Source organism: Pelodiscus sinensis, chromosome 1 (assembly GCF_052426305.1).
Source record: "Pelodiscus sinensis isolate ZL-2025 chromosome 1, ASM5242630v1, whole genome shotgun sequence".
NCBI lineage: Eukaryota > Metazoa > Chordata > Testudines > Trionychidae > Pelodiscus > Pelodiscus sinensis.
Window position 1 is genome coordinate 244,677,302 of NC_143052.1, and position 18,538 is coordinate 244,695,839.

Below are 18,538 nucleotides of genomic sequence, written 5' to 3' on the forward strand. Positions count from 1 at the left end.
CCGTTCAGCATTCCATAGAACAAGCCCAACTTTGAAGTATATATACTTAGCCTCCGTTTTGAACTGATGTATCTAAAGTTTGAAAAAACTTGTTCTATGCTTGCTGAACACTGATGCAATTGCACCACTACTTCTATGAAGTCAGATAAAATATCAGCCTTCTTCAGATTTTTCCACCGCGTTTCAGGGGAAACATTTTCCTTCATAGCAGATGAAAACAGTGATACTGAATACAGAGTTTCTACTTTAAATGCAAGTGAATATAGCAGAAAGTGAGGATTTTTACTGAGCAACTAATGGCCAGAAATTTCTTATTGTTCAGTTGACAATTTATTTTCTCTTTATTTTAGATGAAAAGCACACCAGTATGCATACAGGAGTAACTGCTTCATGAAATCTCTTTTGTGCTGTTGCTTTGCATGGTGCTAGGTCTTCATTGGTCAGGAGATCCAGTCATACTGTGCATGCAACTGCAAATGTGTCAAATGCAAAAGCAACTGGTTTCCTTTGATGGAACAATTTTTTTGCTTCTTAGTAAATCCTTTATTAGTTATACTGACCATATTGCCTTCAAATGCTGCCTCATGATCACTCTTGATCTTGAGATAATACAGCCAATTTTTAATTGTGTTTCCAGGCACACTGAGTTTTCTATTTTACAGAACCTTGACATTTTTTGTAGACTCCAATATTCACAAATATTGTAAATCTACTAAGTTTCATCAAAGCTCTAGGTGCGAGGTCTTGTCCAAGTAGATTTCATCAATGCTTGCACATCCATATGTAACCTAATGTGATCTTTTTCCAAATCTGTCAGCTAATACCATAAACACAGTTCATTTATTAATGTGTTCACTTTTCTTGCCAGTGTAGCACAGTGCTTTCCAATCTTCTTACTGCTTCCAATTTCAAGCTCTATCACATTTTTTTCCAACTCAGTCCAGTGAGAGGTAATGTCAATGCTGGCCCTGTAATTCTGAATGCCTTAAAAAGGCTCTGCTGCCATAGCTCCCTGTCTGATCACTCCCAAACTGGCATGCACTGAATTATTACACGTTAAGCAGCCCTGGTTCAGCAATTCTGATTCCAGAAGCATGTTACATTACAACCAAACTCTGGTCTCTGCCAGCCTTCTTTTTTAAAAATCAACCAAGTGACCCCAACACATGCCTATTTCCAAATTTCTCCAAAATCAGTGCCAGATTTATGCACAAGAATAATAAACTACAGTTTAGGGTCTCAAATTATGTGGGGTCTCTAAATGCAAAAAAATTTACTAGTTTTTAGTTGCATCCTTGCCTATGTATGGTATATAAGCAAATATAAAATTATTTGTATTTTCATTGTCCTTTTAGAATAATGCACTTTTTTGGTTATGCTATGGGGCCTCAAATTTGACATTTTAAGGCCTCAGTATGTCTTAATCTGGCCCCCATCCAAAACCATGAAAATGTCCAACTCTCTCCTGGAACATTAAGAAAAGTAATACGGCCTTCTTTAAAGAGACAAAAGTACAGCAGCCTGCTGCTTTAAGTTAATTATTAATTCCAGTTTTAGTCAAACAGTACTATACTTATTTAGAATAAAAGTAAAACAAGTTTATTTAATCAAAAATATACTTGAATGCACTCAAAATCTGTGTAATCTGATATGGTTACAAAGAAAAGGGAAAGCAGCAGTTACAAATAAAAGGGAAAGCATCTAAATGTTTAACACACAAATCTAGCAAAACATTTTTTTGTTAAAAATCATGTTAATCTTATCCAGTCTTCATTCCAGCTTTTTATTGAATGGCCTGGCCCAGACACATCATACAGATCAAATTGCTTGATTTCTTTGTCTTCTTAAGGCAAACGATTCCTTTGGTGGCTCAGTCCCTCTCTGTGCAGTTGAGTGATCCTTTTAAACATATTTCTTCTGAAGTGTAGCCTTGGATAAAGTTCATCAGCTCATGCTGAATGATGGAACCACAAAGTTTGGAGATAAGACTCCAAACTGGTTCCTCTTACCCACCCTGTTTTTTGCTACAGGTTGGTCGGGCACCTTCAGGACCTGACTGTTCCCAGATGAGGGATTTTCCAGGGGAAGTCATTTCTGGACCTCCTGCTACCAGCAGCTCTCACTAAGCCTGCTGGCCTCCTGGCTGGCACCTCACCTTCTGCTCACTCTAGGACCCGGTGGGCAGCCGCGCACACCACACTGGGGATCCAGGACTCACCAGGCAGCCATGGATCCCTGCCCCACTGAGTTACCACAGCTTCCCGCTCCATTGAGCAGCCACACACGTATCTCCCAACCCCGCTGGGCAGACCTGCTGCCATGCTCTGATAACAGTCTTGTTGTGGGCAGCCCACTGCTCCGCCAGCCCTGCAGGGATCCTTATCCCTGGCCCTGCACCAGGACTTCCTGGCCCTGCAACATCCATGCCAGGCCATGGATGTTGCTGGACCAGAGAATCTTGGTTAAGAGAGTTTCAACATGCACTATGTACATGTCTTCCATCTGTAACTTCTCATAAAAATGAATTTGGCCAAACCTGTTCTGTGTTATTGGCCTCTTTCCTTATATGTGGAAAACCTGTGTACCAGCTCTCCCTGACATGTATAATTTAAACACCTTTTAAGTCACAGAATATCCACAGTTTCTCACACAGCCTTGTAACACATACCGAACAATGATATTATTGACCAGCATGTTATTTGTTTTCAAATGACACCTCAAGGCATGTTCTGTACAAAAATCATTGCTGTGAGGAGACGAGTGTGAATATAGATGTACCGAGGGTCACAACCTCTGATACATAAACCACAATTTTCTCAGTATACATACAGTTAGCTATCACTAGGTCACTATACACATTACTCTAACCATCTGCTTTTCCACAATTTATTTCACACTACTACCCTTAAGCCATCAGTAATCGTGTTTAATAGTTCACCTGATATCTGCTTTTGATTAGGTGCTTAGGAGCTTGGTCTTAGGCAGGTAACCATTGCTTGAAAAGTTGAATAAAAAAAAGGAAATGTATCCATAAAAAAAGATCTGCAATTTTCAAATCTATATTGTGTTTCCATTTTAGAGTTGCTGTGTTATAAAATATGCATTTGTGATACAACCTCATTTTCTCTAGCCAACCTGGATCTGGCTTTCTTTTCACATCCTTAGCATGTATTATCGGTACTCTCTTCAGGGTCTGATTGCATCCAATATGTGCATATGCAGAGAAGCAGCATCTCACGTGACACATGACCAGGATTCATCACCAAATTTGGTCTGCTGGTTGGATCATTAGCGTCCCCACGCTGGACTGTGTACTGACGGAGAATGTGATATTAATGCTGATCCATGTGTTTAGCCATGTCTCTTCTTTCCACAACATTTCCTCATCCAGTTTGCCTTCCCGTTCACTTTTTCTTTTCAAATTTAGTCTTCGAGAGACTCCTTATCACCATGAACTTTCTCAAAACAGCCAGGAACTGATTCAAGTGCTCTTCCACCTTCACCCATGAGGAAACACTTAGACTTCATTCACTGTAAACTGGAATTCAGTTACAGCAATTGTATTCCAGCTATCCAAATCAAAAGACAAACTATGGGACTGGACAGATAACCTCAAACAGAAAATGAAACTTGTGAATCTGGGAATTCCCCTTTTCTGATTGTTAAACAAGCATGTAATTTTAATTGCTTTAAAAAAAAAAAAAAAAAAGAATTCACAGATTCAGAAATTTCAGTTTCGGTTTGGAGGTACCAGCAGCATTCACATACAGCTTTAGGTTGAAGGTCTTTTGTTTTATTTGAACTGAAATAAAAAGGGACAATATTACTGCAAAATTATCAAGTTCCCAAAGGAGGCAATTTTCATTAGTATATTCTAATAATGTTATTCTTCCAGTTTCCCAGTTTAAATTGGTATTTGCCAGCACTTACGGGGACACGTATTCTGATTCTAATGATGGAATAAGCAAAGACCCTTTTGTATACAGAATTATAGAATTTTAGTACTGGAAGAAACTTAAGTGGTCTTCAAGTCCAACCCCTGCACTTATAGCAGGGCCAAGCACTATCTAGACCTAGAGTGGACAATAAAACTGCTGCATCCACCAGGATTAACCCCCTGCAGGCCCTGCCACTATATTTACATGTGCCTCCACAGGTACCAGTGATTGCAGCGCCTGTTGGTCATGGATCTCTGTTCCCAGCCAACAGGAGCTATGGGAAACAACACAGACCATGGCATTGCTTCCTGCAGCTTCCATTGACTAGAAACAGCAATCCGTAGCCAATCGGAGCTGTAAATCACCCATACCTGCAAGGCACAGCAAAAAATAATGGCGATCCAGCCTGCAAGGCCAGTATTTGCTCTTTCCAATCTAGACCATCCCTGACCGGGTTTAGTCTAATCTGCTCTTAAAAACATCTCCATTTATGGACATTCCACAACATCCCTGGACAATGTATTCCAGTGCTTAACCACCCTGAGTTAAGAAGTTGTTTCTAATGTCCAACTTAAATCTCCCTTGCTGCAATTCAAGCCTATTGCTTCTTGTCCTATGATCGGATGTTAAGGAGAATAATTTTTCTCCTTCCTCCTTGTAACAGGCTTTTAGGTATTTGAAAGCTGTTATCTACCCTCTCAGTATTATCTTTTCTAGACTAAGTAAACTCAATTCTTTCAATCTTCGCTCATAAGTCATGTTCTCTAAAACAGTGGTACAAGTACCCTTAGGGGTACTTGAGAGAAGTCTGGGGGGGTACATCAACAACTGAAATTTGGAGAAAACTGAATTTTTGTTTTAAGTTCTACAGCCCTTTATTATGTTTGTACTTTTTACACCTAAAGATTTAATTGCCTGCCCACGATTAAGTTGTCTAAACAAATGTGTTGCAATGGTAGAAAAAAACCTGTGTGTCTGAAAACTATAGGTACTGGGGGTACTTTATAAAAAAAGGTTGAGAAACACTGCTCTAAACCTTTAATCATTTTTGTTGCTCTTCTCTGGACCTTCTCCAATTTTTCCACTACTTTCCTGAAATGTGGTGCCTGAAACTGGGCACAGTACTCCATTTCAGGCCTAATCAGTGCACAGTAAAGCAGATTTATTTCTTGTGTCATTTGAAGAAGTGGATCGTGCCCATGAAAGTTCATGATAGCATTTACATATTTTGTTAGTCTTTAAGGTGCTACTAGGAAAAACTTAAAAACCAACCAATAGTCTGTTAGGGTATGTCTACACTACCCCGCTAGTTCGAACTAGCGGGGTAATGTATGCATACCGAACGTGCAAATGAAGCCCGGGATTTGAATTTCCCGGGCTTTATTTGCATAAGATGGCCGGCGCCATTTTTAAATGCCGGCTTGTTCGAACCCCATGCCGCGTGGCTACACGCGGCACGGGCTAGATAGTTCGAACTAGCAAGCCATTCCGAACTATCTAGCCCGTGCCGCGTGTAGCCGCGCGGCACGGGGTTCGAACAAGCCGGCATTTAAAAATGGCGCCGGCCGGCTTATGCAAATAAAGCCCGGGAAATTCAAATCCCGGGCTTCATTTGCACGTTCGGTATGCATACATTACCCCGCTAGTTCGAACTAGCGGGGTAGTGTAGACATACCCTTACAGACTAACTCGGCTACCACTCTGAAGTTCTTGTGTCTTGCTTACAACACTCTTGTTAATGCATCCCAAAATGATTCTTGCTTGTTATGCAACAGTATCACACTGTTGACTTATATTTACCTTGAGTCCACTTTGACCCCTAGATCCTTTTCTGCAGTACTATTTCCTAGACAGTCATTAACAATCAGTTTCATGCAGACAAAACGTGAAAAGGCCTGCAAATCCATAGATATCCAATTTATATCCATGGGCATCCACATTCATGGACGTTAATGTAGCTATCCATGGCTCACTTTTGCGGATACAGATGCGGATACAAAATTCCGCCCAAGGCCTTACTGATTGTTCCTTCCTAAGTGGAGTACTTGGCATATGTCCTTATTGAATTTCATCCTATTTACCTCAGACTATTTCTCCAGCTTGTCCAGATCATGTTGAATTATAATCCTGTCTGCCAACACAATTGAACCCCCTCCCGGCTTGGTATCATCTGCAAACTTTATCAGTGTCCTTTCTATACCATTACATACATTACTGAAGATATTAAAAAGAACTAATCCTGAAACTGATCCCCATGGAACCTCACTTGGTATGCCCTTCCAGCATGACTATGAACCATTGATAACTACTCTCTGGGAACAGTTATCCTACCAGTTATGCACCCACCTTATAGTAACCATAGGGTTCACAATCCCTTAAAAACAATAATGTCAATGTAAATGCTTTTTTATGGTAGTTAAATACGTACTTGAGATCCCAAATCAACATATATATTTCTGTGCAACTTACTCTTGACATCCTCCCACGATACCTATCCGTCCATCTTGACCTTTATGCTTCCGTGCTGTTAGAGGAGGAATAACATTGCGCACCAACTGAAAAATATTTTCCATGTCCTTTATAGAATGTGTTTTGTGTAGTGAAAAGGCTCTCTCAATAACTGAAAAAGATAAAAACATTTAAAAAATTACTTCAGAGATGTTTCTTTTAAATTGATAGAAACCTCAGCGCATTTTAAAACACTCAGTAGCATTGGTGTAATCAATTTCTGTAACAAAGCTGTTACTTAGTTATACACAATAAATTAAAAACCCAAACTCTGCAATTTTACTTTATTAGAAGTATTCAGTTGTGTACTCAGTAATTGTTCTTGCCATCCTAACACCACAGGTAGGAAAAAAATGTTCTAAGAACATTAGGATGCAACTCTACAGAGCCGCTGATGGGGAAGAGGGAGAGAAAGCAGTTGTCCCATGACCTGGTGATTAGGGCCCAATGCTTTGGGTCCTTTAAATTGCCCCCGGAGCCTCAGGCAATGCTGAGAACTGGCTGGGGTTAGCACAGAGCAATCCATGTTACAGGGGTTAAACAACAGTTACTTGAATAGTCGATTAACCTCATGAATTTGTATCTGTTAGTCGACTATTCTATAGTTTCTGGAGACAAAGCTGGCAGCCAGCGTGCTCCATCCACACTGCGTGCTGCTGCCTCCGTATCAGAAGCGGCAGTGTGGGGTGCCAGGTGGGAGCTGGTCCACAAAGGGAGCCAGTTTAAAAACCAGTTCCCCTCATGGACCGGCTGCCTATCACCCTGCACTGCTGCACAGCGTGGGGTAGCACCAGCCCCTGTCCAGGTGATCGAGGGGCCGAGCTTCCAGGATCTGAGAGAGCCAGAACAGAGCAGGGCTGCCTGCCTCCTAATACACTTAAATGCAGAGCCACAGCAGGGATAGGTCCCGGATCTGGCACGAGCTAGGACTTAGTCGGGCTGCTGGTCCTAAAAACCCTGCTAAAAACTTTACTGGCAAAGAGTCGGAAGAGGGGGAAGGAAATGCGTGTAGTCTATAGCATTAACCTAACGCTATTTCTTATCGGTTAATTGACTACACTATTCCATCCCTAGTCCGAGAGTTGCTGGTGCTGAGAGAGTTGGCTGCCCCTTGTCCTGCCCCTTCTACTGAGGTCCTGCCCCTTCTTGAGCTGCCCACACACACTGCCCAGTGACATCTGTCACCAGCCCTGCAACTCTGAAAATATCATGGTAACAAATAAGAAAACTCCAGCTCTGCACTATGTCAGCAGAAACTCTTCTCCAAACTTCACAGACTAACATGAAATGAGACTAGCTACACTGTAGTAAGAAAATCACTTCATAGCGTTCAAAAATGATAATATCCCAGGCTGATCTCTTGCTTCGGAAATCCTATCACATAGGCATTGCACTACCATTGGGATCAAAAACTAACCCTCTTGGAGCATGTCCAAAACAACATTGTCACAATTTAGAGTATAACAAAACATTTCTGCTCTGGAAATAAAGCAATAAAAGGTGTCCCCGCTATACGTCCAAAACACATTCCAAAAACCTTAGACGTACAGCAAAAGGATGTAAAGCAGGGTGTTTTTTCCCCCCACAGCTGACTTCCCTTTGTGTGAATTGGTTTGGTTTTTTGGGAGTGGTTTTTTTGCATGATGTGTGGGGAATGGGAGGATGTATAATGCAATGGTTCCTAGAAGCATCAATGGAGTTAGTACAGAACCGATGTATACCGGAGAAATGTATAGCAGGGATGCCTTGTGTTAGAACATGTAGAGGAATTGTAAATTATCTAGTATTCGACCATAAAAACCTATATGAAATATACATCCCATATAGTGTTCCCTCTAAGCTGTGTGGCAACACAGCCCCACAGAAGCTCAATAAACTCTCCCAGCCAGGGGCTCAGGACTCACACAAGGAGCTGCCTGGCAGGGATGCAGGGGAGGCACTTCTCCTTCAGTGACAGCAGCAGCTTCCTGATGAGGACAGAGCAGCAAGACTCTCCCAGCCAGCAGGGACACATCCCCTTCCTACTGACTAGGAGGGCCTTGCTGCTTCGTCCTCAGCAGGGAGCTGCTGTTATTGCCGAGGGAGAAGTGTCTTTTCCCCAAGCCAGGCAGTTTCGTGTGCAGAGTTTTGAGCCCCTGGCTGGGTGGGACTCATTAAGCAGCTGCAGGTCTGTGTTGCTGACAGCTTAGAGGGAACACTGATCCCATACATGCTCAACCTATTTACAGTGACGTGGCTGTTGAACCTTCAGTTTCCTAGCTTTTCTACAACAGAGACTCTATAATAAGGGGGAAACAGAGAACATGAATAAGGAATACTAAACTGGATTTCACTTCTGGCTAATTCATTTCACTTCACCTTCAGATACAACTAACTAGGTCTGAAATATCTTAAATATTTCACTTTAAAACATATTATAAACTGTAAAACCCCTTTTGTGACTGGAGGTCAGTTCTGAGTTTCTCTTGCTATAGTATAAAATTATAAGTATACATTGGCATCATCAAATGTAACAAGAGAAACAGAATCATGGCTTCAAGTCTTCAAAGTAATAGAACAACTTTCAGAATTAAAAGTGAATGCATTTTAAAAGTAATAATATTAAGGCAAAGTACATAATGTGCTCAAGATTTAGGAGCTTAAGTAGTTTTCTGTATCTATTTTCTAAGACTGAAAAATGAAGCCACTATTTGTAAGACATAAAGCCTGTATGTATTCTACACTTTCGTTTAAATATTAAAATGTTGCTCAAAAATTATGATAAACTATTCAGACATCAACAAGTCATTTTACAGGCCAGAGAGTCATTCAATAAAATAAGAAAGTATGTTAACTTAATGCATAACATTCCTGACCATTCATTCATTGCTTATTCAAGATTCCACTGAATTTGAAGAAAAGTTTTTCTGTCTCAGAAATGTAGCACTGGGCCTTACATCTATTTGGCTCTCTAAGTATGCAAACTATAGTCCTGATAAGCAGAATTTAGAAATAAAACTATCTGTATTGTATTTTTAGACTACTCGTCCATTTAATACTGAACCTACATAGGAATTTAAAATACAACTATTTTCCAACTTGCCAAGCTATAAAAATCATAAGCCATACAGGCTTTACTTTCAAGGTTGATAACACTTTGATTACTGTTACTACCCATTCTAAGTAAATATACAGAGGGATCATCATCAATATAAATGACATACTGCCACAAATCTTGAAGTCTCTGTTACTATGCACTTCATACTTGATTACAGAAGCTGTACAGGCTAGAGTCTAAAGCGGAAAACTAAGACTTCATAGATGCCAATTCTAAGAATATTTTGAAAAATCCAGACCCTGGTATATTCATAAGTGAATCAGTGCAAGACGAAAATAAGATTCAAGGTATTTTTGTAAAGAAATTTAAGTATTTGAAGGACAAATCCTCAAGCAGGTGTAAACTATTTAAGCTCCGTAGCATTCAACTGAGGTATGATAATTTATGTAAATTGAGGATCTAACCGTTGGCCTATAGATAAGGCATACCGCCACATAATTCAATATCTAAAGTGAAATCCAGGTCCTAATGAAGTCAATGACAAAGCTTCTTTTGACTTCAGCTGTAATGTTCAAAACATTTCTGACATACCCATAGTTAAAAATCCCAATACATGTTATTTTTCCTAGTCTTCTATTACTTCGAATTAACATTCCCAAGTATGATGAAAACCCTGACAGCAAATATATTACTGAAAAATGTTTACATTTTTTCCCCAATTTTTCATAAAACTATTGTTTCATTCTGCTGCCAGGACACAAACTTTCTTCGAGATCATTTTTGGTAAAGGTTAAGCTCCGTAACATATTATATACATCCACACAATATATATAATTCCATTTTATACAGATAGGAATGTGATATGAACTGACTAGTACCTTTGAACTGCTTTTTCCAAAATATTATTTCAATAATTAGAATTAGAGCTTATATATCAGAACAAATGCATGGTAAGACATTTTAATTCAATTTACAAAAAAAAAAAAAAAAATCACCACAATATTGAAAAATGTCAAAGCTAGACATTTATTTTCAGAGACTATCATAAGCCATTGCACAATTCTTTTAAATATATTAGGTCTTATTTATGCTATAGAATGAAGTACCTATTGGTGGAGAAAGTGCTGCTGCCATAGCATTATAATTAAAGTTATCGCCATAGGATCGGTGATTTGCTCTCTGAGATTGACTACTAGTTGGTATAGACTGTGACCTTTGTGATACCGTAGAAGAAATTCCTGCCAACATCTGTCCCAACATTTGTAACATCTGGAGTTCTCGAGCATGCTCAGCTTCACGGCGCTTGTCCTCAAGTTTAAGCCGCTGCTCTTCATATTTGTAAAATTTCTCTTCTGTATCCACACTTTGTTGCAGGAATTTTTCCATCATTTTATCCAGTGTTAAATTTGCGTGGCGTTTTTTTGATCTTTTGGGTTGAGAAAGTGGTGGTGTATTGGTTTGAGCACTGATCTGTTTAAAGCCTAAAACAAAGTAGATAATATTTTAAATCTTCCAGATATGGTAAAAGGAAAGAATATAAGGTAAAACTGTTCCACTTGTAAAATGTAGGTCTATTTTGCCATACCAAGGTATTATTTTATGTCAAAGTTAGGCATGATTATGTCTGATTATTTTAAGAGAAGCAAAATAAGAAATACATGCTTATCCAAAAAGATAATATGTAATCATTTTAACTGTTGTAGAACTAAACTTCAAAAATAAGAGGCGGCTTTTTGATCTTTTAAAAAGCTTTAAGTGAAGGCTATTCAACAGCACAGCCTTATGTGTGTATTGCAGGTAATTACGCTGATCAGAATGGAGTTTCAGCCTACTGGCATTTTGGATTTACATTTCAAAAAAGATGTTAGTGTAAACAACACTTTCATGAGATTCATGTACAAAAAGGAGATTGGTGAAATGTTATCCAACTAGCTATGTCCTGAGAGTTCTGAAGACAGATTCAGGTTTTAGACAAATGCACACAGCACAATATTGAACTTTAAAAAACATTTGCGCCGAGTACAAAGGGCAACAGGGAAAAGGCTTTATTTTGCTTTCTACACTCTCCCCCTTTAATTGTACTGTTGGTTTTTGGCCAAGTAATCCAAATACTGACATTAAAAACAAACAGAACGCTTTTTAAAAAATATATTTTAAAATATAATTATTACTTTTTTCTGAAAACTGCATAGCATCCATAGCAAAGTTTAAACACAGCAAGAATCATAAGGATGCTGCTGTTTTTATCCAGAACTGTTTGGTACTTCCTATCTTATCTCTTCATTAGTTTCCAATTTGTTTCCCATTGATAACAAATTAATATAAAATTAGCAAAACCTTCATTTCCCCTTCCCTTATATAATGCAATGCTTTACTTTTTAAAAAAGTTAAGAGATTTATGAACTAATTCACATGATCCTTTGGTACTGAGAAGGGCAAAAGGGACAAAACAATGGGCTAGGGAAGGAGAAGGGCAAAGAGGAGAAGAAGAGAAATTAAATGGAGAAGATAGCACAGTGGGGGAAGGAGGTTAAAGAGACTAAAGACGTTATAACCCAGTTCCCCGTGAAAAGGATGAGAGATGTCTAGAAGGGAAGAGGCCAGTGCAGCAGTGATAAGAAGCACATTAGCTATTGTATGGGGAGAGGGATGCAAAGGGTTCAGGAGGGGACAAATAAAAGAGAGAGAGGTGGATTCTCCTACCGGTGTGTATGCGGGATGGGGCTCCCCGGCCCGGCTGCTGCAGGTACTCACCCTCGGTGGGCGGCACCGGGATGGCGAAGGGGGGACACTCCACCTTGATGGGGTGCTCGGCATAGGACGAGCACTCGCCCGAGTCCTCGGTGAAGTGGTCGTGGGGGGACTCGAGCTCGGCGTCCTCGTCGAGCTCCGTGTCGGGCTCGCGGCTGTTGTGGGGGGTGCCCGGCGTGGGCGGCCCGGCGTGGGCGGCGGCGGGCTGGGCGCTGTCGGCGGGCTGGGCCAGCGGCTCGGGCAGGCAGTCGGGCCCGCCCCGGCAGCTGAGGATCCGGTCCATCTCGTCGTAGTACTTGCAGATCTTGCGGGCGTGCCCGTTCTTCTTCAGCCCGTCCCGGGCCTGGTAGTACTGGCGCTTGAGGCCCTTGATGCGGATGCGGCACTGCTCCGGGGTGCGCTCGAAGCCCAGCTCGGCCAGGCGGCAGGCCACGTCCCGGTACACATGGCTGTTGCGAAAGTTCCCGTCCAGCGCCGACTGCACGTCGGCCTCGCCCCAGATCTCCAGCAGCGCCCGCGTCTCCAGGTCGGACCACAGGAAGCCCCGCGTGTTGGTGATCATCCTCGGCCGGCCGGCCGGCGCTGCAATGGCCGCGCACCGGGGAGGAGGGGGGCGGGGTGTGAGCGCCCGCCCGGCCTCGCTACAGCCCCGGCGGCGGCGCAGCGGCGGCAAGTGGCGGGCAAGCGAGCGCCGGGCCCCGCATCCCAGCCCGGGCCGCCGCCGCCCCGCGGCACAAACAAACTTTCCGGCCGCGTCCCCGCCGCAGAGGGAGCCGCGGCCCCCGCAGGGCGCCGCCCGCTCAGCCAGGCACCCCGCTCGCCTGCCCCGGGCCGCGGCAGGACGCTGGCTTGGCTGCTAGGCCCCGCTCATCCCACGGCGCCCCCGCCCGCCGCGGCCGGAGCCCCGCACGCTGCCCTCCCCTCCCCCTCGCTCCCTCACACACACACAGGCCGCCGCAGGCAGCTCCGCGCCCGGCGTCACCGCGCACTGCGCGCTACCTCACCCGCGCGCCGGGCCCGGCCGGGACAGCACCGGGCCTCTGGCACTGCCCCCTCCCTCCCGCGCCCCTTGCGCCTCTCTGGCGGGGCAGTCGCTAGCTTCGTCCCTGGTCATCCCGGGCAGGTGTGGAAGTTTTTGCGCCTGGGTGTATCGTGATTCCAGGCGCATTGGGAGATGGCCTTGGCTTAGGCCAACACATAAGAATGGCATTACTGGCTCAGACCAAAGGTCCATCTAGCCCTATGCTGAAAACACAGGGGCCCTATGCTGAAAACTGGTCCTTGTGATAGGGATCCCCGTGTTAAGAGACAGCCCCTGCCCTGAGCAGCTGAATCACCTCTTTAATAATAGCTCCTTACCAAACACCAGTTAAAAAACATAAAACTTCCAAATATAGTTGCCCCCCCCCCTCCCCAGCCTATTATATATAGATATGTCGGCGCTTTAGCCGTCCACAGAGGAGTGAAATGTAGTGAATTTCACTTTGTCGCTCCCATGCTGAAACCCTGGATAGCGAACATGGCAAGGAAAAGCTTCCATCCAAATTACTATAGCATAGTGTATGTTCAAAACATTTCCATGTGCACTTGATTTTAGATAAATGAGGAAGGCACAATTTATAGATTGGGTCTAAACAGTACCTAATGTGTGTGCAGACCCTTGTAAAGACAAGACATGACGGAAATCAAGTTACAGCTCGTTACTGTCTCAGATGAGGCCCTGTGTCTAACTGCAGGCAGGGCAGCCTTCTTCCTGCTGCTGAGCTCCTTCTCCCAATGGTATCAGTGGCACTGCTCTAGGAAAACAACCAGCCCCGCTTTTCTTTCTAATTCCGCCGCGCCACGCCCGTAAAACCCCGCAGGGGAGTCCGAAGGGTGAGACGCCCTAAAGAGCATCCACTCCAGGCAACCCCAAAGCAAGAGGCAGTTTGTTTGACGGGCAAAGACCCTGCTTGGGTAGTTGGCTCTGCCCAGCAAGGTTCAGAAAGCCAGCGACGCACGTCCAGCACACATCTAGCTGGCTTGTGGCAAGCTAGGAAAGCTTCCGCCATTCGCTGAGGCTGCTGCTGCCGCCCAAAGCTACAGGTCCCCCATTCCCTACTGGCGAGAGAGAGACCCGCTGGAGATGGCTGGTATACCTTTATCATCACCCTGCAGCCAGAAGACCGTAACTGCAGCCGAGGCCAGTGCTGCGAGCACACACGTGGTGACAGTGCCCCTTCCCCAAATCATCCCGGGAAGGGGGCGGGGAACGGCCTCGCTCGGGCCCCGCACGCACCGCTCTGCACTCTCCTCTTACCTAGCCACCAAGCGGGGCTCACACCGCCTCCTGCCAAACACGCAGGCAGGCGCCTGACACAACTCATCCGCGCTGCTTCCGGGTCCACGCCGCAGCACGGGAGGCGCAGGCTGCCCCCACAGGCCCCAGCTCCACGCCTTCCTCTGGAGCACACCCACCAGCGGCAGCCAATCCCGGCTCCAGCCGAGCGCCTCTTAGACTCGCCAGAGCTGAAAAGCCCGCCCCGCTCTAGTGCGTACAGGGTGCACTTAGGTTCGACAGGAGGGTGTTGTGACCTGCTGATCGAAGGCAACAAATATGCATCAGCCTCCAACTCTCCCACCCTCTGCTGCATAGACTCGGGAAAGGATGAAGGTTTTTCCCCACCAGTATTTAAAGTGGAGAGCAAACGATATTATACTTTGGCTAAAAGAGAGATGGTAACCCCCAGCTGTATTTCACAGATGAAAACCAGGTAACAAATCAAAATTGAAAACCAGCCGAGGTGAGCCAGTGAAGTTGGATTTTGCTCATAAGAAATCCGAGGCACTAAGGCTCAGGACAGTTTTAATTTCTGTCTTGGATTCATGCACAGTACTACCAAGAATACTTTTGATATCAACTCATATAAACACCTTGCTCACTCTCTTGCTCTGTATTTGTTCTCCTCTAATTTCCTTTCTTCAGCTCCTTTGCATGCTTCTCATCCTTCATCCTGCTCTTCTTTAATTCCTCATCTGTGACAGGACCCCACCATCTCATCCTAACTCTGGCTGCTACTGCTGCCTGCACCTTCATCAGACTTTTTACTTTCCTCCCTTTATCTACCTCTTTCAACCTTCCTGGAATCTTCTTGCTCCAGTGACACATGCTGCTCACTGTTTAACTAGGTGTTCACCTGGGTCCTTCCCCTTCCTTGATAAATTGTTGTGAAGTCCTTGCTATACAAGGCATTGTCAGGGGAGCGGGGACAGCAAATGATGAGGCACAATGTGCATTACCATATCTCTCCAGATACACAGAAAATACCAATTTGTCAGAGAATGTATTTATATTAATACTATATGCAGAGTTCAAACATTCATATGGAGCAAAGGAGTGCAAGAAATAAAAATCCAATTATACCATGCTTACAGAATCAATAAATATTTTGCACTAATACAATAATAGACAATAGGTGTTTGCCTAGCTAAGTTGTGGGAGTTGGTCTTCATCGTGCCACCTTAATGGCAGACTACACTAATAGTGTAGGTAAAATACAAAATAAGGGACGAATCCTTCAGGTGCTCTTAGGATTCACTACTATTAAAGTTAATAGGATTACTCATGGAGGTAAACAGGTGTAGCAAATGGCAGTTCTGTAAGGAAATTCTCCAAGTGAAGGAAGAGCAGCTACATGACCCTTGGGGTGCATTTAAGAACATAACATAAGAATGGCCATACTGGGTCAGACCAAAGGTCCATCCAGCCCAGTACCCTGTCTGCCAACAGTGGCCAATGCCAGGTGTCCCAGAGGGAGTGAACTGAACAGGTAATGATCAAGCCATCTCTCTCCTGCCATCCATCTCCACCCTCTGACAAACAGAAGCTAGGGATACCATTCCTTACCCATATTGGCTAATAGCCATTAATGGACTTAACCTCTATGGGTATGTCTACACTTGCACCCTAGTTCGAACTAGGGATGCAAATGTGGGCAACCGAAATTGCAAATGAAGTGGGGATTTAAATATCCCACGCTTCATTAGCATAATCTCGCCCATGCGCTATTCCGATCGCCAGCTGATTCAAACCAGGAAGTGCACTCCGGGCCGCGTTAGTTCGAATCAAACCCCTTGGTTCAAACTAATGTTACTCCAAAGTAACATTAGTTACTCCTAAGTAACGTTAGTTCGAACCAAGGGGTTTGATTCGAACTAACGGGGCCCAGAGCGCGCTTCCTGGTTCAAATCAGCTGGCGATCAGAATAGCATGTGGGCGAGATTATGTTAATGAAGTGTGGGATATTTAAATCCCCGCTTCATTTGCAATTTCAGTCGCCTACATTTGCATCCCTAGTTCGAACCAGGGTGCAAGTATAGATGTACCCCATGAATGTATTTAGTTCTTTTTTAAACCCTGTTATAGTCCTAGCCTTCATAACCTCCTCAGGCAAGGAGTTCCACAGATTGACTATGCGCTGTGTGAAGAAGAACTTCCTTTTATTTGTTTTAAACCTGCTGCCCATTAGTTTCATTTGGTGGCCCCTATTCTTATATTATGGGAACAAGTAAATAACTTTTCCTTATTCACTTTCTCCACACCATTCATGATTTTATAGATCTCTATCATATCCCCCCTTAGTCTCCTCTTTTCCAAGCTGAAAAGTCCCAGTCTCTTTAATCTCTCCTCATATGGAACCCATTCCAAACCCCTAATCATTTTAGTTGCCTTTCTCTGAACCTTTTCTAATGCCAGTATATCTTTTTTGAGATGAGGAGACCACATCTGTATGCAGTACTCAAGATGTGGGCGTACCATGGATTTATATAAAGGCAATAAGATATTCTCCGTCTTATTCTCTATCCCTTTTTAATGATTCCTAACATCCTCTTTGCTTTTTTGACTGCCGCTGCACACTGTGTAGACGTCTTCAGAAAACTATCCACGATGACTCCAAGATCTGTTTCCTGATTTTGATGTTGCTAAATTAGCCCCCATCATATTATATGTATAGTTGGGGTTATTTTTTCTAATGTGCAGGGCTCAACAAATCATGTAATCTACTCGCCACAAGCTGGCACTGCGTGATCTGCGCATGTGCAGTACAATCTGCGCATGCGCATCTCGCAGAACCACGTGGCTGGCGAGCCCTGCCAATGTGCATTACTTTACATTTATCCACATTAAATGTCATTTGCCTTTTTGTTGCCCAATCACTTAGTTTTGTGAGATCTTTTTGAAGTTCTTCTCAGTCTGCTTTTGTCTTAACTACCTTGAGCAGATTAGCATCATCTGCAGACTTTACCACCTCACTGTTTACCCCGTTCTCCAGATCATTTATAAATAAGTTGAATAGGATTGGTCCTAGGACTGACCCTTGGGGAACATCACTAGTTACTCCTCTCCATTTTGAAAATTTACCATTTATTCCTACCCTTTTGTTTCCTGTCTTTTAACCAGTTCTCAGTCCGTGAAAGGATCTTCCCTCTAAACCCATGACATCTTAATTTACGTAAGAGCCTTTGGTGAGGGACCTTGTCAAAGGCTTTCTGGAAATCTAAGTACACTATATCTACTGGATCTCCCTTGTCCACAGGTTTGTGACCCCTTCAGAGAACTCTAATAGATTAGTAAGACATGCTCTCCCTTTACAGAAACCATGTTGACTTTCGCCCAACAAATTATGTTCTTCTATGTGTCTGACAATTTTATTCTTTACTATTGTTTCAACTAATTTGCCTGGTACTGACGTTAGACTTACCGGGCTGTAATTGCTGGGACTATCTCTAGAGCCCTTTTTAAATATTGGCGTTACATTAGCTATCTTCCAGTCATTGGATACAGAAGCTGATTTAATAGGTTTGCTGCATGACTGTAATATATGTCGGCTGTTTGCAGAGGGGCATGGTCTGAGCCTAGTGGCCTGCTAGACAAGACTGACAGCTTCCTAACAAGGCTTTGATCCCTAATCCCTTCAGGATCCATTACCTATTAACCTGGGGGCAAGGCTAATCAGAGAGAATGAGGGTTTAAAAAGTACACTCCTAAGGACAGGACTGTACTATGGGGAAAATATTATCTTAGCTATGCAATTTGAGTTAAGTTAGTAGTGCAACTCAAGTCAAGAGAGCTTAGATCTACTTACTGTGACCTTGTCTGCTGATGGGGGAAGGGCAAAAGGGGCAGTTGCCCCAGGGCCCAGCAATTCAAAAGGACCCGTGGCTCCTGACTGGTGTTCCTGTGGCAGTGGCAGAAGCCACAGCCCAGGGCCCTTTAAATCGCCACTGAGGGCTGGCGGGGGGCAGCACTGCAGGATGACTGCCC

General features: G+C 43.6%; 1 protein-coding gene across 6 annotated transcripts in view; it reads right to left on the reverse strand.

Annotated features, from left to right (window-relative positions):
- Window positions 1-14,660, reverse strand: part of NAXD (NAD(P)HX dehydratase) — a 62,851-nt gene extending 48,191 nt beyond the window's left edge. For 3 of the 6 annotated variants that reach the window (XR_016348426.1, XM_089775415.1, XM_075918550.2), the window contains exons 1-4: window positions 14,373-14,527; window positions 12,187-12,816; window positions 10,590-10,964; window positions 6,408-6,558 (exon numbers count right to left, since the gene is read on the reverse strand). Coding sequence is in view for 5 of the 6 variants with exons in the window: in XM_089775415.1 (XP_089631541.1) it covers window positions 6,408-6,558; window positions 10,590-10,964; window positions 12,187-12,816; window positions 14,373-14,466 (1,250 nt within the window). In the remaining variant the exon portion in view is untranslated. The other 3 variants (XM_075918549.2, XM_075918551.2, XM_025182914.3) reach the window with 3 other exon arrangements.
- Window positions 14,661-18,538: the final 3,878 nt, after the last annotated feature.